Source organism: Rhipicephalus sanguineus, chromosome 7 (assembly GCF_013339695.2).
Source record: "Rhipicephalus sanguineus isolate Rsan-2018 chromosome 7, BIME_Rsan_1.4, whole genome shotgun sequence".
NCBI lineage: Eukaryota > Metazoa > Arthropoda > Arachnida > Ixodida > Ixodidae > Rhipicephalus > Rhipicephalus sanguineus.
In genome coordinates, this window is record NC_051182.1 from 160,074,843 (window position 1) to 160,087,489 (window position 12,647).

General features: G+C 47.3%; 1 protein-coding gene across 1 annotated transcript in view; it reads left to right on the top strand.

Annotated features, from left to right (window-relative positions):
- Positions 1–11,054, top strand: part of LOC119400412 (uncharacterized) — a 34,010-nt gene extending 22,956 nt beyond the window's left edge. The window contains exons 5-6 of the mRNA XM_037667434.2: positions 7,367–7,504; positions 10,822–11,054. Coding sequence (XP_037523362.1) covers positions 7,367–7,504; positions 10,822–11,042 — 359 coding nt within the window. The 3' untranslated portion in view covers positions 11,043–11,054. The remainder of the gene's footprint in view (positions 1–7,366; positions 7,505–10,821) is intronic.
- Positions 11,055–12,647: the final 1,593 nt, after the last annotated feature.

Consider the following 12,647-nt stretch of genomic DNA (forward strand, 5'->3'; position numbering starts at 1 on the left):
AATTCTTGTTCTTTCCATTCGTCGGGTCCGTTTTCAAATTGTACTTTGGAATGAGTAAACTGATAGATAGATAGATAGATAGATAGATAGATAGATAGATAGATAGATAGATAGATAGATAGATAGATAGATAGATAGATAGATAGATAGATAGATAGATAGATAGATAGATAGATAGATAGATAGATAGATAGATAGATAGATAGATAGATAGATAGATAGATAGAAACGCTCAAAGTGCCAAAGGTTCGCTAAGAAATGCTTCGCATTTAAAGACCACTTCAGGTTAACAAAGGCTGTGAAGCCTCCGGTCACGGAGGCAGTACAAAACTACGTTAGGTGCAGAAAGCTTTCGTGGAGGGGGGGGGGGTGAGAGGCTGAGGGGGGATTAATACAGTCGATTGCGAAGTAAAAGAAGATGGCACTCGCCTTTGAGTCGTCTTATCACATGGTTCATGTCACAAAGGTCACACGAACCGTCTGACTTTTCTTGGGCTCTTCTCGTTCTCTAGTGCCCTCTAGGCATTCTTTTTGTGCTCCCGACCACTTGCGTCCTCTAACGCATGGGAACCCTAAGAAAAAAAAATCACCATCTCCCACTAAAGGGAACCATGTGGGGATGCGAAGGAGCGCATGGGTCGACTTAAAGTTCCGTTCATCACTGGCACCTTGCCCGATGTTAACGCGTCCTTGCAAGTGGAGCACACCATGAATTCACTGTAGTTGCTGTTGCTGTTACTCGTCCCGAACTCTTGTTGGAGCACGCCACGCGGGTTCATCGCGCGTCTGCAGAATCTCGTCAGAATCCCATCACGTGATTGCTGAGAGAATGTAAGGAGGACAGGCCACAGCGTCTTACCCAGCCCCTTACACAGGCCCCAACGCGCTAGCGCGTGCCAGCGCGTTCTGACTAGGATGTAACGCGTTGGTTCATCGCGCGTCTGCAGAATCTCTTTCGCCGACGACATCACATGATTCTGAGAGAGCGTAAGAGGGAGAGGCCACAGCGTCTTACCCAGCCCCTTACACAGGCCCGAACGCGCTAGCGCATGCCACCACACGTGGTTTTGTCTGCGTTACGCCAAGCTAGGACAGCATACGGCAGCCCGGGCCCGTAAAGTGCTCTGTACCTATCATCATCAAGGCGGTCGAAGAACAAGACGAAGAAGACTTCTCCTTGGCGCGAGCGCGCGCTCAATATGTTACAGATGGCTATGGTATACGTTTTAGAAAGCGGACGGTCGCCAATGGAACTACGGACAAAGTCCAGCGCAAACGCTGCTTCGCATCTAAAACTTTATATATGGGTAGTGTTCGAATCCACGCCTAAGGAACAGCGTCTTCTGGCGCTGTCCCTTAGGCGTGAAATTGCATAGGTCTTGAAGGACGTTGCTAAGCTCGCGGGCGCGAGTTCGATTGCCGGTCACGGCGACCGCATTTCTATGGTGGTTTTGTTTAGTTTTGTACAATACTTCTTTACAGCGATTCTTCTTAGGTGACATGGGGGAGTCGAACGGACACGCAGTTTTCTTTCCGAGTCGGCATTGAAATGGTTACGGTTTCGAAGTTGGGTTCCTGGCCATTTTTTAATTGACTTGGTATTCACTACTTAATATTTCGTCACATTCAGTTAAAGGATGTAAGCCCAGGGTAACGGGTATAAGAATACTTGTTTTGCACTGCGTGAACATCAAGGGTAATTAACTACTGTGAAGAAAATTAGCTCAATACCCAGAGAAATGACGGTGGCTATATCGATAGTTTATGTTAGCAACGCGTATTTGCACTCGGCTTCGTCGATGCACTGTTGATGTCTCTTCTGCGCGGACGGCTCACTGCGTTTGCACAGTATGTACACTGTAAATAGTCAACCGTTATTCTAAACACGCTCTGCCTTCAAGAGTACATGTAGTGCTATATGCCTATAAGTCGGTCGCTTAATCTTCTGAACACAGCTGTTTGTAGCTCTCCCATGGTGCATTGTACAGTAATGCGAATCGTATACTGCTATGGAGTATTTAGAACTCTATAGTCGGTTACAACCTAAACAAAATTTGGGAGCCCTTGCCCTATCGGGAAAATGGCTGCAAGCGAAGCGTGGCGTATTACTTTTCTTTCCTTCTTTCTTTCGCATAGCGCAATGCTCCCTCCTAACTGTTTCCTTCCTCCATGCCGGGAATCGGACCTTCATGCACGTGCTCCTCAGAGCAACACTTCATTTGTCACCGTTCATATCCATGCCATGCGTTCATATTCAGGAAGCAGTGAAATGTGGCAACGCGTGAAATGACGAGTCACCTAGATAAAATCTCGTACTGCCGTATCTGAAACGGCTGATCGCCGACAAGCCCACGATCGAGAGTCAATCAATTACAGGCAGAAGGCGCGTAACAAATACGCATGTTTCCGGCGAATCTTCGATGGCCGCACTTCCGTGCACTCGCCGGCGCCGGGTTTCCCGCGTTAGACGCCACCGAATTCTGTGAGTTACAACAAGCTGCGCTTTAATAATAATAATAATAATAATAATAATAATAATAATAATAATAATAATAATAATAATAATAATAATAATAATAATATCATTAATATTATTATTTTCCCTATAGGCCAAGGGCTCCCAAATTTTGTTTCGTTTGTAACCGACTACAGTGTTCTAAATACTCCATAGCGGTATTTAAAAATTACACCATTTCCCGCTAAAGGGGACCATGAGGCGATGCGAAGCCGGAGCACTTGCACGATCGCGTTCCGTTGGCGTTCTTTGGGCATGCTACCGACCTCACGTCGTGGAAGGCGAAGAGGAACGCTACGCGCGTCTTGTCTTCCCTCCAGCCCGGCCGTTAATTCTTACAAGGCGAGCGGGGAACGCAGTCGGCAGGCGTGCGAGAGGGGGCAGCGTAGGAGAGGAGAGAGAGGGGGAGGGGACGCGCATGCGCCGGTGCTCATCGCGGCGTTGCGCAGGAGAGAATTTCGGCATGTCTAGCCCGCGTTTCAGAGGGAGAGTTGAAAGGGGGTGAGGAAGTGGAGAGAAGGAGGGGAGAGGGGTGGAAGAAGGGGAGGGGAAGTGGAGAGGGTATGCGCATGCGGAATAAGGGTGGTCACGCCGCACACCACCACCACCACCACCACCGGATTGAACTCCGCCAGAAGATACTTCGCATCTAATAGAAGGCGATTCGCATTACTGTACAATGCGCCATGGGAGAGCTACAAATAGCTGTGTTTAGAAGATTTTGAAGGCAGTGTGTGCTTGGAATGATGGTTGACCATTATACGTTTTCTACACTGTTCAAGAGCAGTGAGGCGTACGCAAACACGTGGCAGTTATAGCATCGATGAAACCGAGTTGGCCAAGTACAAATACGCGTTGCTAACATAAACTATCTATATAGCCACCCCTATTTCTCCGGGTATTTTGCGGATTTCCTTCACAGAAGTTAATTACCCTTGAAGTTCATGCATTGCAAAACAAGTATTCTTATACACGTTACCCTGGGCTTACATCCTTTAACTGAATGTGACGAAATATTAAGTAGTAAATACCAAGTCAATTAAAAAAAAAATGATGGCTGATCCCTCCGTCATAGAAATCGGTATAGCACGAAAGTGAAATGTGTCGTCACAGAAGTAGTTTATTGTTTATAGTGCATTGGCATATGAGAGCTCGTACAATGTCTACTGTTGTTTGGCAAATATAGCACCGCTCGATGTGGACGCATCTCACTCACGTTGACGCCTAGTGACCCATCTCCGCACCGACGACTAACGCCCATGATCATGATTTAACCCTTGCGGTAGATGAAGTTCTTAACATACACGTGGACACCGCATATGGTGAATCCCACGCACATATGACATCAGCAAGCACATAATAAACACTGATACTGGATATGCACTCCTTCAAAGCGTCGTGCAATGCGAAGAGAAACGCTACGCGCGTCGTGTCTTCCCTCTAGCCTGGCCGTTACTTCTCACAGGGCGAGCGGGGAACGCGGTGCGACAGCCAAGCGAGCGTCGGAGAGCTATTTTTCGATGTGAATGGATGCTATGAGCGAGGCTTGGGATAAAGCTGCCACCTCACGGCGTGTTAAAGCGTTGACGAAATTTAACGTGTATTGGAAACGCGCCGAATGGGACGGTCGTAGCAACGGCACGTTTTTTTTTTTCGAGCCTGGTGGCACAGATATCACCACCCCGTTATAAAGGGGAGGCTCATAGCATCCATCCATCAATCTAAGAGCAATGTGAGAGGAAAGCGTGAAAGATAAAATGCGCGTTCATGTGGCCTCTGTAATGTGTGTAGCGGTGGCTCAGTGGGCTAAACGCCCGCCAGCCGTCGTCGCGGACCGAGAGGGCATGGGTTCGACTCCCGTTGACGGAACTTTTTCCTATAGTTTTTCGTTTGCCATCTGACTGCGTTTATTTTGCTGACCTACTTCCGTGACGGAAATACGTCATGAATCTCTTGGTGGACCACGGCATAAAACACTTTCGTGTTAAAATGGCCAGGAACCCAACTTCGAAACCGTAACCATTTCAATGCCGACTCGGAAAGAAAGCTGCGTGTCCGTTCGACTCCCCCATGTCACCTAAGAAAAATCGTTGTAAAGAAGTAATGTACAAAACTAAACAAAAGTTCTTGGCGGTGCTGAGTTTTAAATCATATACACCGAATTAATGAAATAAAGGAATTTTAGGGGCGAAGCACCTTAAGGCCGAGGCTTGTCCGTCCGATTGGCGTTCGTGCTCACGGCACAGCACCATGTAACATCGAAACATCACGTTTATCAATAGACTAATGTCAATCATAGTTGTGACCAAACAATATAAAACACCTACAAGCACGAACCTTTTATACTAGTCGGCGCCTTCAACGTACACATTATGGACCTTAGGACCTAGCTTTGTCGTCGACTCTCACTGTCCGCTGTCACGGTATATAGAAAGCCGTTGCTCTAGTCGAAACATATATGTGTGTATATGAATAAAAAAAGGTTTGCAATAGACGAACATCAATCTTAATTGTGACAGAGCAATATAAGACACCTACAAGCACAAACCCTTTATAGTAGTCGGTGACTTCAACGTAGACATTACGGACCTTAGGACCTAGCTTTGTCGTCGACTCTTTATGTCACTTTATGTCACTCAATTTACATTATATGGGGAAACGCTTGGGTAACGTACGGTTGCTCACCCATACGATATCCAGAGCTTCGCCCACTGGTCATGATTCACTTCGTGGAGATGCGTGGATTTTTCTTGAGGGCTCGTTTCTTTGTTTGACACAACCTTAATGAAAACCAGCAGATATTGAAGCCAGGGATGGTATAGGGGACGTTAACTGCACTGTTTCAAGTGTATTGTAGTAATTGTTATGTAGATGTGAAGAAAGAAAAGTGGACGAAAGGAGAACTTTCCGTCGGCAGGGACCGAATCTGCAACCTTCAAAGGTTGCTTGGCGAAGCTTGCAGTTTGGGTCCCTGCCGGCGGCAAGTTGCCTTTTCGTCCACTTTACTTTCTTCACATCTACAACACAATTACTACAATACACTTGAAACAGTACAGTTAACGTCCCCTATACCCTGCCTCGCTTCATTATCTGCTCGTTTTCATTAATCCTATACTCCCTTACATAGACCAGGTAGCAACGCCATGGAAGCTAGAGGGAGTTCTTGCAGCAGGCGCGTTCAACCAAGAAATAGTTCATTGATTTTAACACCCGTAATGGGATTTTTTTCCTTTTTAGGATGAGTAATAAATGATGGTTTGTGCTTTAGAAATAACAAACCACGTTATTTATACGGTTGTCGATTGGTTGTTCTGGAATATCTTTGCTTTCGCAATGTGGCCTCCGCGATGTGCTCCGGTAGCGCGAAGCCGCAACCACGCGCGGACTTGCACATTTTGCTGGCCGAACTTCTTGCATAGCTTCCACAGCGTTGCAGCTATAGTGAACTAGAATAGTATACATTTTGGTTCACTCTAGTTGCAGCTGATGTAGGAAATGGAATGTATATAGGGAATCACGCTTAGAAGCCGGGTGTCTTGCCCACTGGGCTAAATTTACACCCCCGCTTGGAGAATGTGGATATATCTGAACCATATGAACGCGTTTTGCGGGCGGGACAAAACAAATGCAAAAGGAGAGCGCTTTCTGTGAAGCCACTTCGTTGAATTTCTTAGATGTGGAACAAAAGCCCGTAGCAACAACATGTAACGCCGACGTGTAAGATAGTACGCATAAGAGAAGTTTGCATTTCGCGAAAATTTCATGGCTTGACCGCGTCTCGGTTGTCGCGCGATGTCTCATGCCTTGGGCCGTTCCAGACGCTGATGAACGCTTGAGAAACAAGAAGAAAAACGCCCAGCCGGTGCCACCCGAAAACGACGTTCCAGGGAAGGGCCGCAACCATAGAGCTTCCTACAATAAAACTCCGCGCTTGCGCTTCACGTAGACAACACCAAAAGGAGATTGTACGGTGACGTTTTATATTTAATTCACAAATGGGCCCATCTTGGTCATCATGGCATAACAGGAGTGAATAGAGGTTACAAACCATAGTAAAAAAACAGAGAGAGAGAGAAAGAGAGAATGCAAAGGGCGCTGCAGTTCGCGTAATAACAGACAAATAATCATACAATACGAAAATAATTTACAAACTCGTCGATAAGCAAGTCTCGCGCAAATTTTTCTTAATTATTAAGCAGTTCGATATTACCCGAATGAGAGAGAACCTAAAAAAATGTTGGCAGCATGTTACAATTTCTGTAACATTTGAAGGCGAGAAGCTTGCTGCACACTTGGTAATCTTTCAAGCTATAGAATCGGGTACCAGACTTCTCGCAAGGCATAACGAGACGCAGTGTGAGAGGCACGCATTAGATTACCTCGACGCTCTCGGTGGATTCCAATGATCCTCCGCCGAAGCTCTCTGCACCTCACTTGCATTGCCTCCGGGATCGGCTCACCTTTGCCGAAGCTACGATGTCATGTGATGACGTCGCCAATTTCGCCGATCTGTGACGTGGTGATGACGTCACAGCGATCTGCTACCTCTACACGCAGTGCCAGCTCGGAGAAGGTCACGTGGGTTTTTTGGGCGGGTCTCGCGACTTGGACAGGCAGTTGCAGCCTAACTGCCTGCCCTGAAGTTGGCAGCTGACAAACCAGCTTGTCGACACGTGGGCGCCAGCGGCACCCCGTGTTAACGAATTTTTCATCTCTTGTAAAGCGAGGTAATTCTCTCGAAATTGAGTCGATATAGACTAGGCAGAAAGCGCTCCTATGCGTTTAACCACGCATGAAGTCGCGAGTTCCGCATCGCAGTCATAATTTCTCCGTGCGTGTCGTGTGCTGCAGAAATGAAGAACCTGGCCATGTCGTGTTCGCTGGTCAGCTTGATCCTGGTCGGCGCCAGCGCACTGGTCGGAGGCTTCGGCATCTGCAAGCGACAGCTGTCCGCCGTCATGGTCACCGGTGTGATGTTCATACTCGCCGGTGAGCGAGAAGAGTAGACAGACAGACAGACAGACAGACAGACAGACAGACAGACAGACAGACAGACAGACAGAGCAGACAGACAGACAGACAGACAGACAGACAGACAGACAGATAGTATAGAATAGACAGACAGGACAGATAGATAGATAGTAGTAGATAGATAGATAGATAGTAGATAGATAGATAGATAGATAGATAGATAGTAGATAGATAGATAGATAGATAGATAGAGATAGATAGATAGTAGATAGATAGATAGATAGATAGATAGATAGAAGATAGATAGATAGAGATAGATAGATAGCTAGATAGATAGATTAGATAGTAGATAGGATAGATAGTAGATATTAGATAGATAGATAGATAGGATAGAAGCTAGGCAGGCAGGCCGAGGCAGGCGCAGGCAGGCAGGCAGAGAATGAGGTATAACAGCACACGCATTATTTTATTACTTCATTATAAGAGTGGAGAGACAACAGTTAACCAACACAAGCAGCCACTATCAACACTAGGGGCAACCAAAGTTAGCAGCCGCTAGCGCTGGTGTTATTCGAGTAGACGCTGCAGGCTTGATATAAACTATGCACACCTTCTTGGAAAGCTGTTATTGTTATAGTGTATATTTTGTCTTAATTATAGTTTTATCTGATAGTTTGTATGTGCTGCTTTATTTCACTTGAGTTTTCGTAAGAGGCACTGGTGGGCTAGTTGGCGAGTCGTGATAGTTTATGGCAGAGCACATCGGGAACAAAGAGGACGCAGAACATAAGAACAGAGAGAGAGAGAGAGAGAGAGAAACTTTATTTGCGTATAACGCGGAGCAAAGCAAATGGTCGGGCCCCTATTCCAGGGCTCCGCTGGCCCTTGCCATCTTCTCTGCCCGTTGGATCAGACAAAGCTGATCATCAAAGGCCGAGCTGGACAGCAGTGCCTCCCATTTTTCCTCTGTGTTATTCATGTTGTGGTGTTCTTCGTTGTGAAGTGTACACTCCCATGTAATGTGAAACAGAGTTGGTGGGGCCCCGCACCACGGACATATATCTCTGTATGCTGTGGGGTAGAATACATGTAGCCTGTGTAAGTTCGTATATGTGTTTGTCTGGAGTCTGCGTAACGCCGCAGATTCCATTGCTGTGAGGTTCTTATGCGGTGCTGGATAGAGTTTTCTATTCTCCCTGTAATACTGAAGAATTGTAGCAAAATTAGGGTCTAGGGGCGTTGGGTCCTCTATTGCAGTGTGCAAGGAAGCTCGGTGATTTGTGAAGCCTCGAGCCGCCTCATCCGCAAACTGGTTCCCGGTGACGCCCGCATGCCCTGGCGCCCAGATAATCGTTTGGGTGTATTCAATTGGAAAATCTCTAGGAGCTTTGGTTAGAATTTGGAAGGCCTTCGTACATATTCTACCCCTTTCGTAGTTCCTACATGCAGCCTTCGAATCCGTGATTATTGTCAGTGGGGCTTTTCGCTCCCTGCCCTCCTTGATTGCCAGTGCTAGCGCTATCTCCTCCGCTTCTGTAATGGAGGCTTGGGCTATGGAGGCACAACTTGTAATGTTTCCTTTTCGGTCTGTGACCACAGCCACCATATTTTTTGCATTAGTCTGATATGGTGCTGCGTCTGTAAATCTTGCCGTATTCAAATATTTTGTCTTTTTATCTATGTAAGCTGCTCTTGCTTTACGCCTTCCAGCATGTAGAATTGGATCCATGTTCTTCGGTAGGGGACATATCTTGTACCAGGCTCTGACTAAGCACGACAATTCCTTAGCTCTTCCATGTGCCTGTACTTGTCCACCGAGACCGATCCTCTGAAGAAGTTCTCTGCCGGTTGGCGTCTGTAGCAGGCGGTTAATCTGTGTGGTCACTTGCGCTTCAGCCAACTCATCAAAGGTATTGTGGAGTCCAAGCGCTAACAGCTTCGCAGTTGAAGTGCTTTGTGGTAGTCGCAGAGCCGCTTTATACGCCATCCAGAAAACGACAGCATAGAACATAATGGACATATTTTGTTCTTGTTCTTGTTCAGCTTCAACTGTGGCTCACACCCACAGTGGGGATTGGCCAATAATTGAGTGGTTTTACAAAAAGTCTGTTCTTATTATTTTGTCGGCTTTTTCTTTCTCCAACATGAACAAAGAGGAGAAAGAAAAAGCCGACAAAATAATAAGAACAGACTTTTTGTAAAACCACTCAATTATTGGCCAATCCCCACTGTGGGTGTGAGCCACAGTTGAAGCTGAACAAGAACAAGAACAAAATATGTCCATTATGTTCTATGCTGTCGTTTTCTCTGACGTGCGCTGCCATAAACAATAGTCGGACAACATAATAATAATTGCGAGCTCGCTCAGCCCACAGTACTGCGGTGCTCACGTCAATCATCTGTGCAATAGAGTCGTGCTTGGTGGTTTATCTTATAACGCTGCTAATCTAAATACTGCGCATATTATGAATTAAAAGTTCGTCGTCCCTTGATAAAATATTACGTGTGGTTGAGCAGTTAAGACGTAATCTTTTTTTAAGTTTAGCAGGTCGTTCAAGCTTTTGACCGAGAACTAGCGACACGAACGGGTGCCTTTATCGGACCCCCCCCCCCCCCTTTCAGAAAACAAAAAACGAAGGAGTCAGGGGAAGATAGAAGGTAGCGATGATAAATTCGTAAACAGGGTGTGTGTACTGGAGCCGACGTTTCGACGAGCGGACTTGTCTTCTTCCAGGCTGCAACTTGGAGAAGACAAGTCCGCTTGTCGAAACATCGGCTGTCGCACACACCCGCTCTTTACGAATATTTCGCCTTTATGGGAAAGTCACCTACTTTAAATACGCGCGAGGCGTGTTTCACGTCACGTAAATAAGCCATTGCAATCGCACGAGGCATTTACGCGAATTTGCTCTGGTTGGAACAGGGACGGCTGTGGGCGGAGCTTAGATTTATTCTTAGGTTTTAACCGACTATTGATAGCTTGCACGTGACGTCATGGACACACAACGGGGCTCCAAGATGGCGGCTGAGATGACGTCAAGGCAGCGTAATCACGCGGCGATTAACCTGCTTCAGTGTGATAGCGACGTCGCCGGGCCGTTGTTGGGCCTATGTGCATGAATAGCGAAGGAAGGAGCATGCGATGTACTTATAACAGTAACGTGACGTCACAAAGTTCGCATCCCGCCGTGTTGGTGCTCTATCGTGGCTGTTTCAGTGACGTCACTGCAAACCATCTACAGATATTTCGTTCGTTGTTTACGAAAACACACCCGCACTGACATATATAAATATGGCAAAGTCTTCTTACATTCCCCGCTTTCTCCTTGATGCAGCGGTGTTCGCGACGTTCACGAGCTGTTTCATGCACTTCAAGCGCACCGTGCCCCAGGGCGTGCTGACGGGCACCGACTTCGACCAGGGCTTGCCCTCGGACTTCCTGCGCAGCCGCCGCTTCGCCCGTGACTGGGCCGCCTCGCTGTCGTGGCTGGGCATCGCCCTGTGCCTCTTCACCTCCATCTTCTGGCTCATTCTGGCCAGGATCATGCGATTCTGAAGCGGCCCGCGCCTACTTGCTCACACGTGGTCCTTATCGACCGTCCACTTTCCTTCTTTTCACGGACCAAGTCGTGCTTGACCGATGGTACATTCGGCTGGTCGCTCCGACTCGGATTGTAACAACGCGAAGAGCGCTCTTTATCAGAGCCGAAGGAAGAGTTTAAAGATGAACATTAGGCAGAATTCTGTCTTGTTGGGAAGGAACTTATGGTTGAAACAGAGTGACACCAACCAAGGTACTGATTGTACGGGTCGAGCGTGCAGTCAGCCGCTCGCCAGAGCGATCGTAGGCTGGAAGCAAAGAGTTTCCACAATAATACCTAGAAGGAAATGTGGCGCCAGCGTCTATGCGAGTTTCCTAAGGGGCGCTGTGCCGCGATGTGAATGACGGTATATATGTGTCCTTGAGGCTTGTGTTGGCCGGTGTTGAGCGAGGCTTGGCCTAAAACGTGGATACGGCTGCGCAAATAAGGAATCTCCTCAACGAAACCTTCATAAACGGATTCCATTCGCCCGTTTTGCGCTTCACAATAAACGTTCACGCGCCCGCAGGGATATAAGCGCACGGCGAAAGGAAGAAACAGACGACAAAATGTCGCAGAGGCAAGCTTATTTGCTTCTCATACAAAGGAGGAAGCCGGGACTAAATGTGGAAAACCTGACGAAGGCCTCGGCTCCCTTGCACAATGAGCTTGAACGCTGACCTTGTCGTCTGTCTTCCAACTTTGACGGCCGTTCGCTACACTTTACGTTTCATACAACTGCCCATCGAAACAGAAGTTCTCGAATTTAAGCAAAACTTGTTTCTGCACAATGCTAAGAAACAAAAGTCCATTTCAGGCTCCTTCAGTGAAAAATTCACGCAAAGAACGCTCCTACTCTGACGCGCCTCCGAGGTGTCCGGTCTCTTCGTGAACGATGCCAATCCGAATACGACACAATGCCAGCATTCCCATGCATGCTACGGAGTTGCAGCGCCATTTTTTCCTTCTAGGTAATAACAGGCCACTCTATGACCGGAAGAGTAAACACATCACGCCAATCACGGAAGCAACGGGAGCCACGTGACCGGAAGTCCACCAGAAGACTGCCGCGCTCTGAGGTAGAAGGTGAGGGCGCCTCAGAGCTCTCTCATCTGGCGTGTGGTGCTGTGCAAAAACCGGCTGATTCAGTTCAAGGCGCTTGAAAACGACCAGTTGAATGTACCACAAGAACGGCTCTTCATCCACTGTGCACCAAAAGACGCGCCGAGCTCTTATGGAATGGTTATAAGGTTGTGCAAAGAACGTCCGGACCGTGTTGTCAGCCGATATTTTCCAGTGTGCGTCGATTGATAGACTAAGTGCTGGGAAGCTGACGTGACGACTAATGCGCCAATACACTTTTAGTAGACACGTCTGCAGACGCTCGGTTTCAATATGAAAATAGAAAAAAATAATTGTCATTCGCCTGAGCTGTAGCACAAAGCTTTAAAGGAAGCACCACACGGGTTTCTCAAAAAGAGGAGCTTTACTTTTGAAGGAATGCTCTTTCTGGTTCGAAAATGAAACCCGGGACCACGTGTTTCCGGAACGGTCTACCGTCTTTACCATCTGGGCTAGGC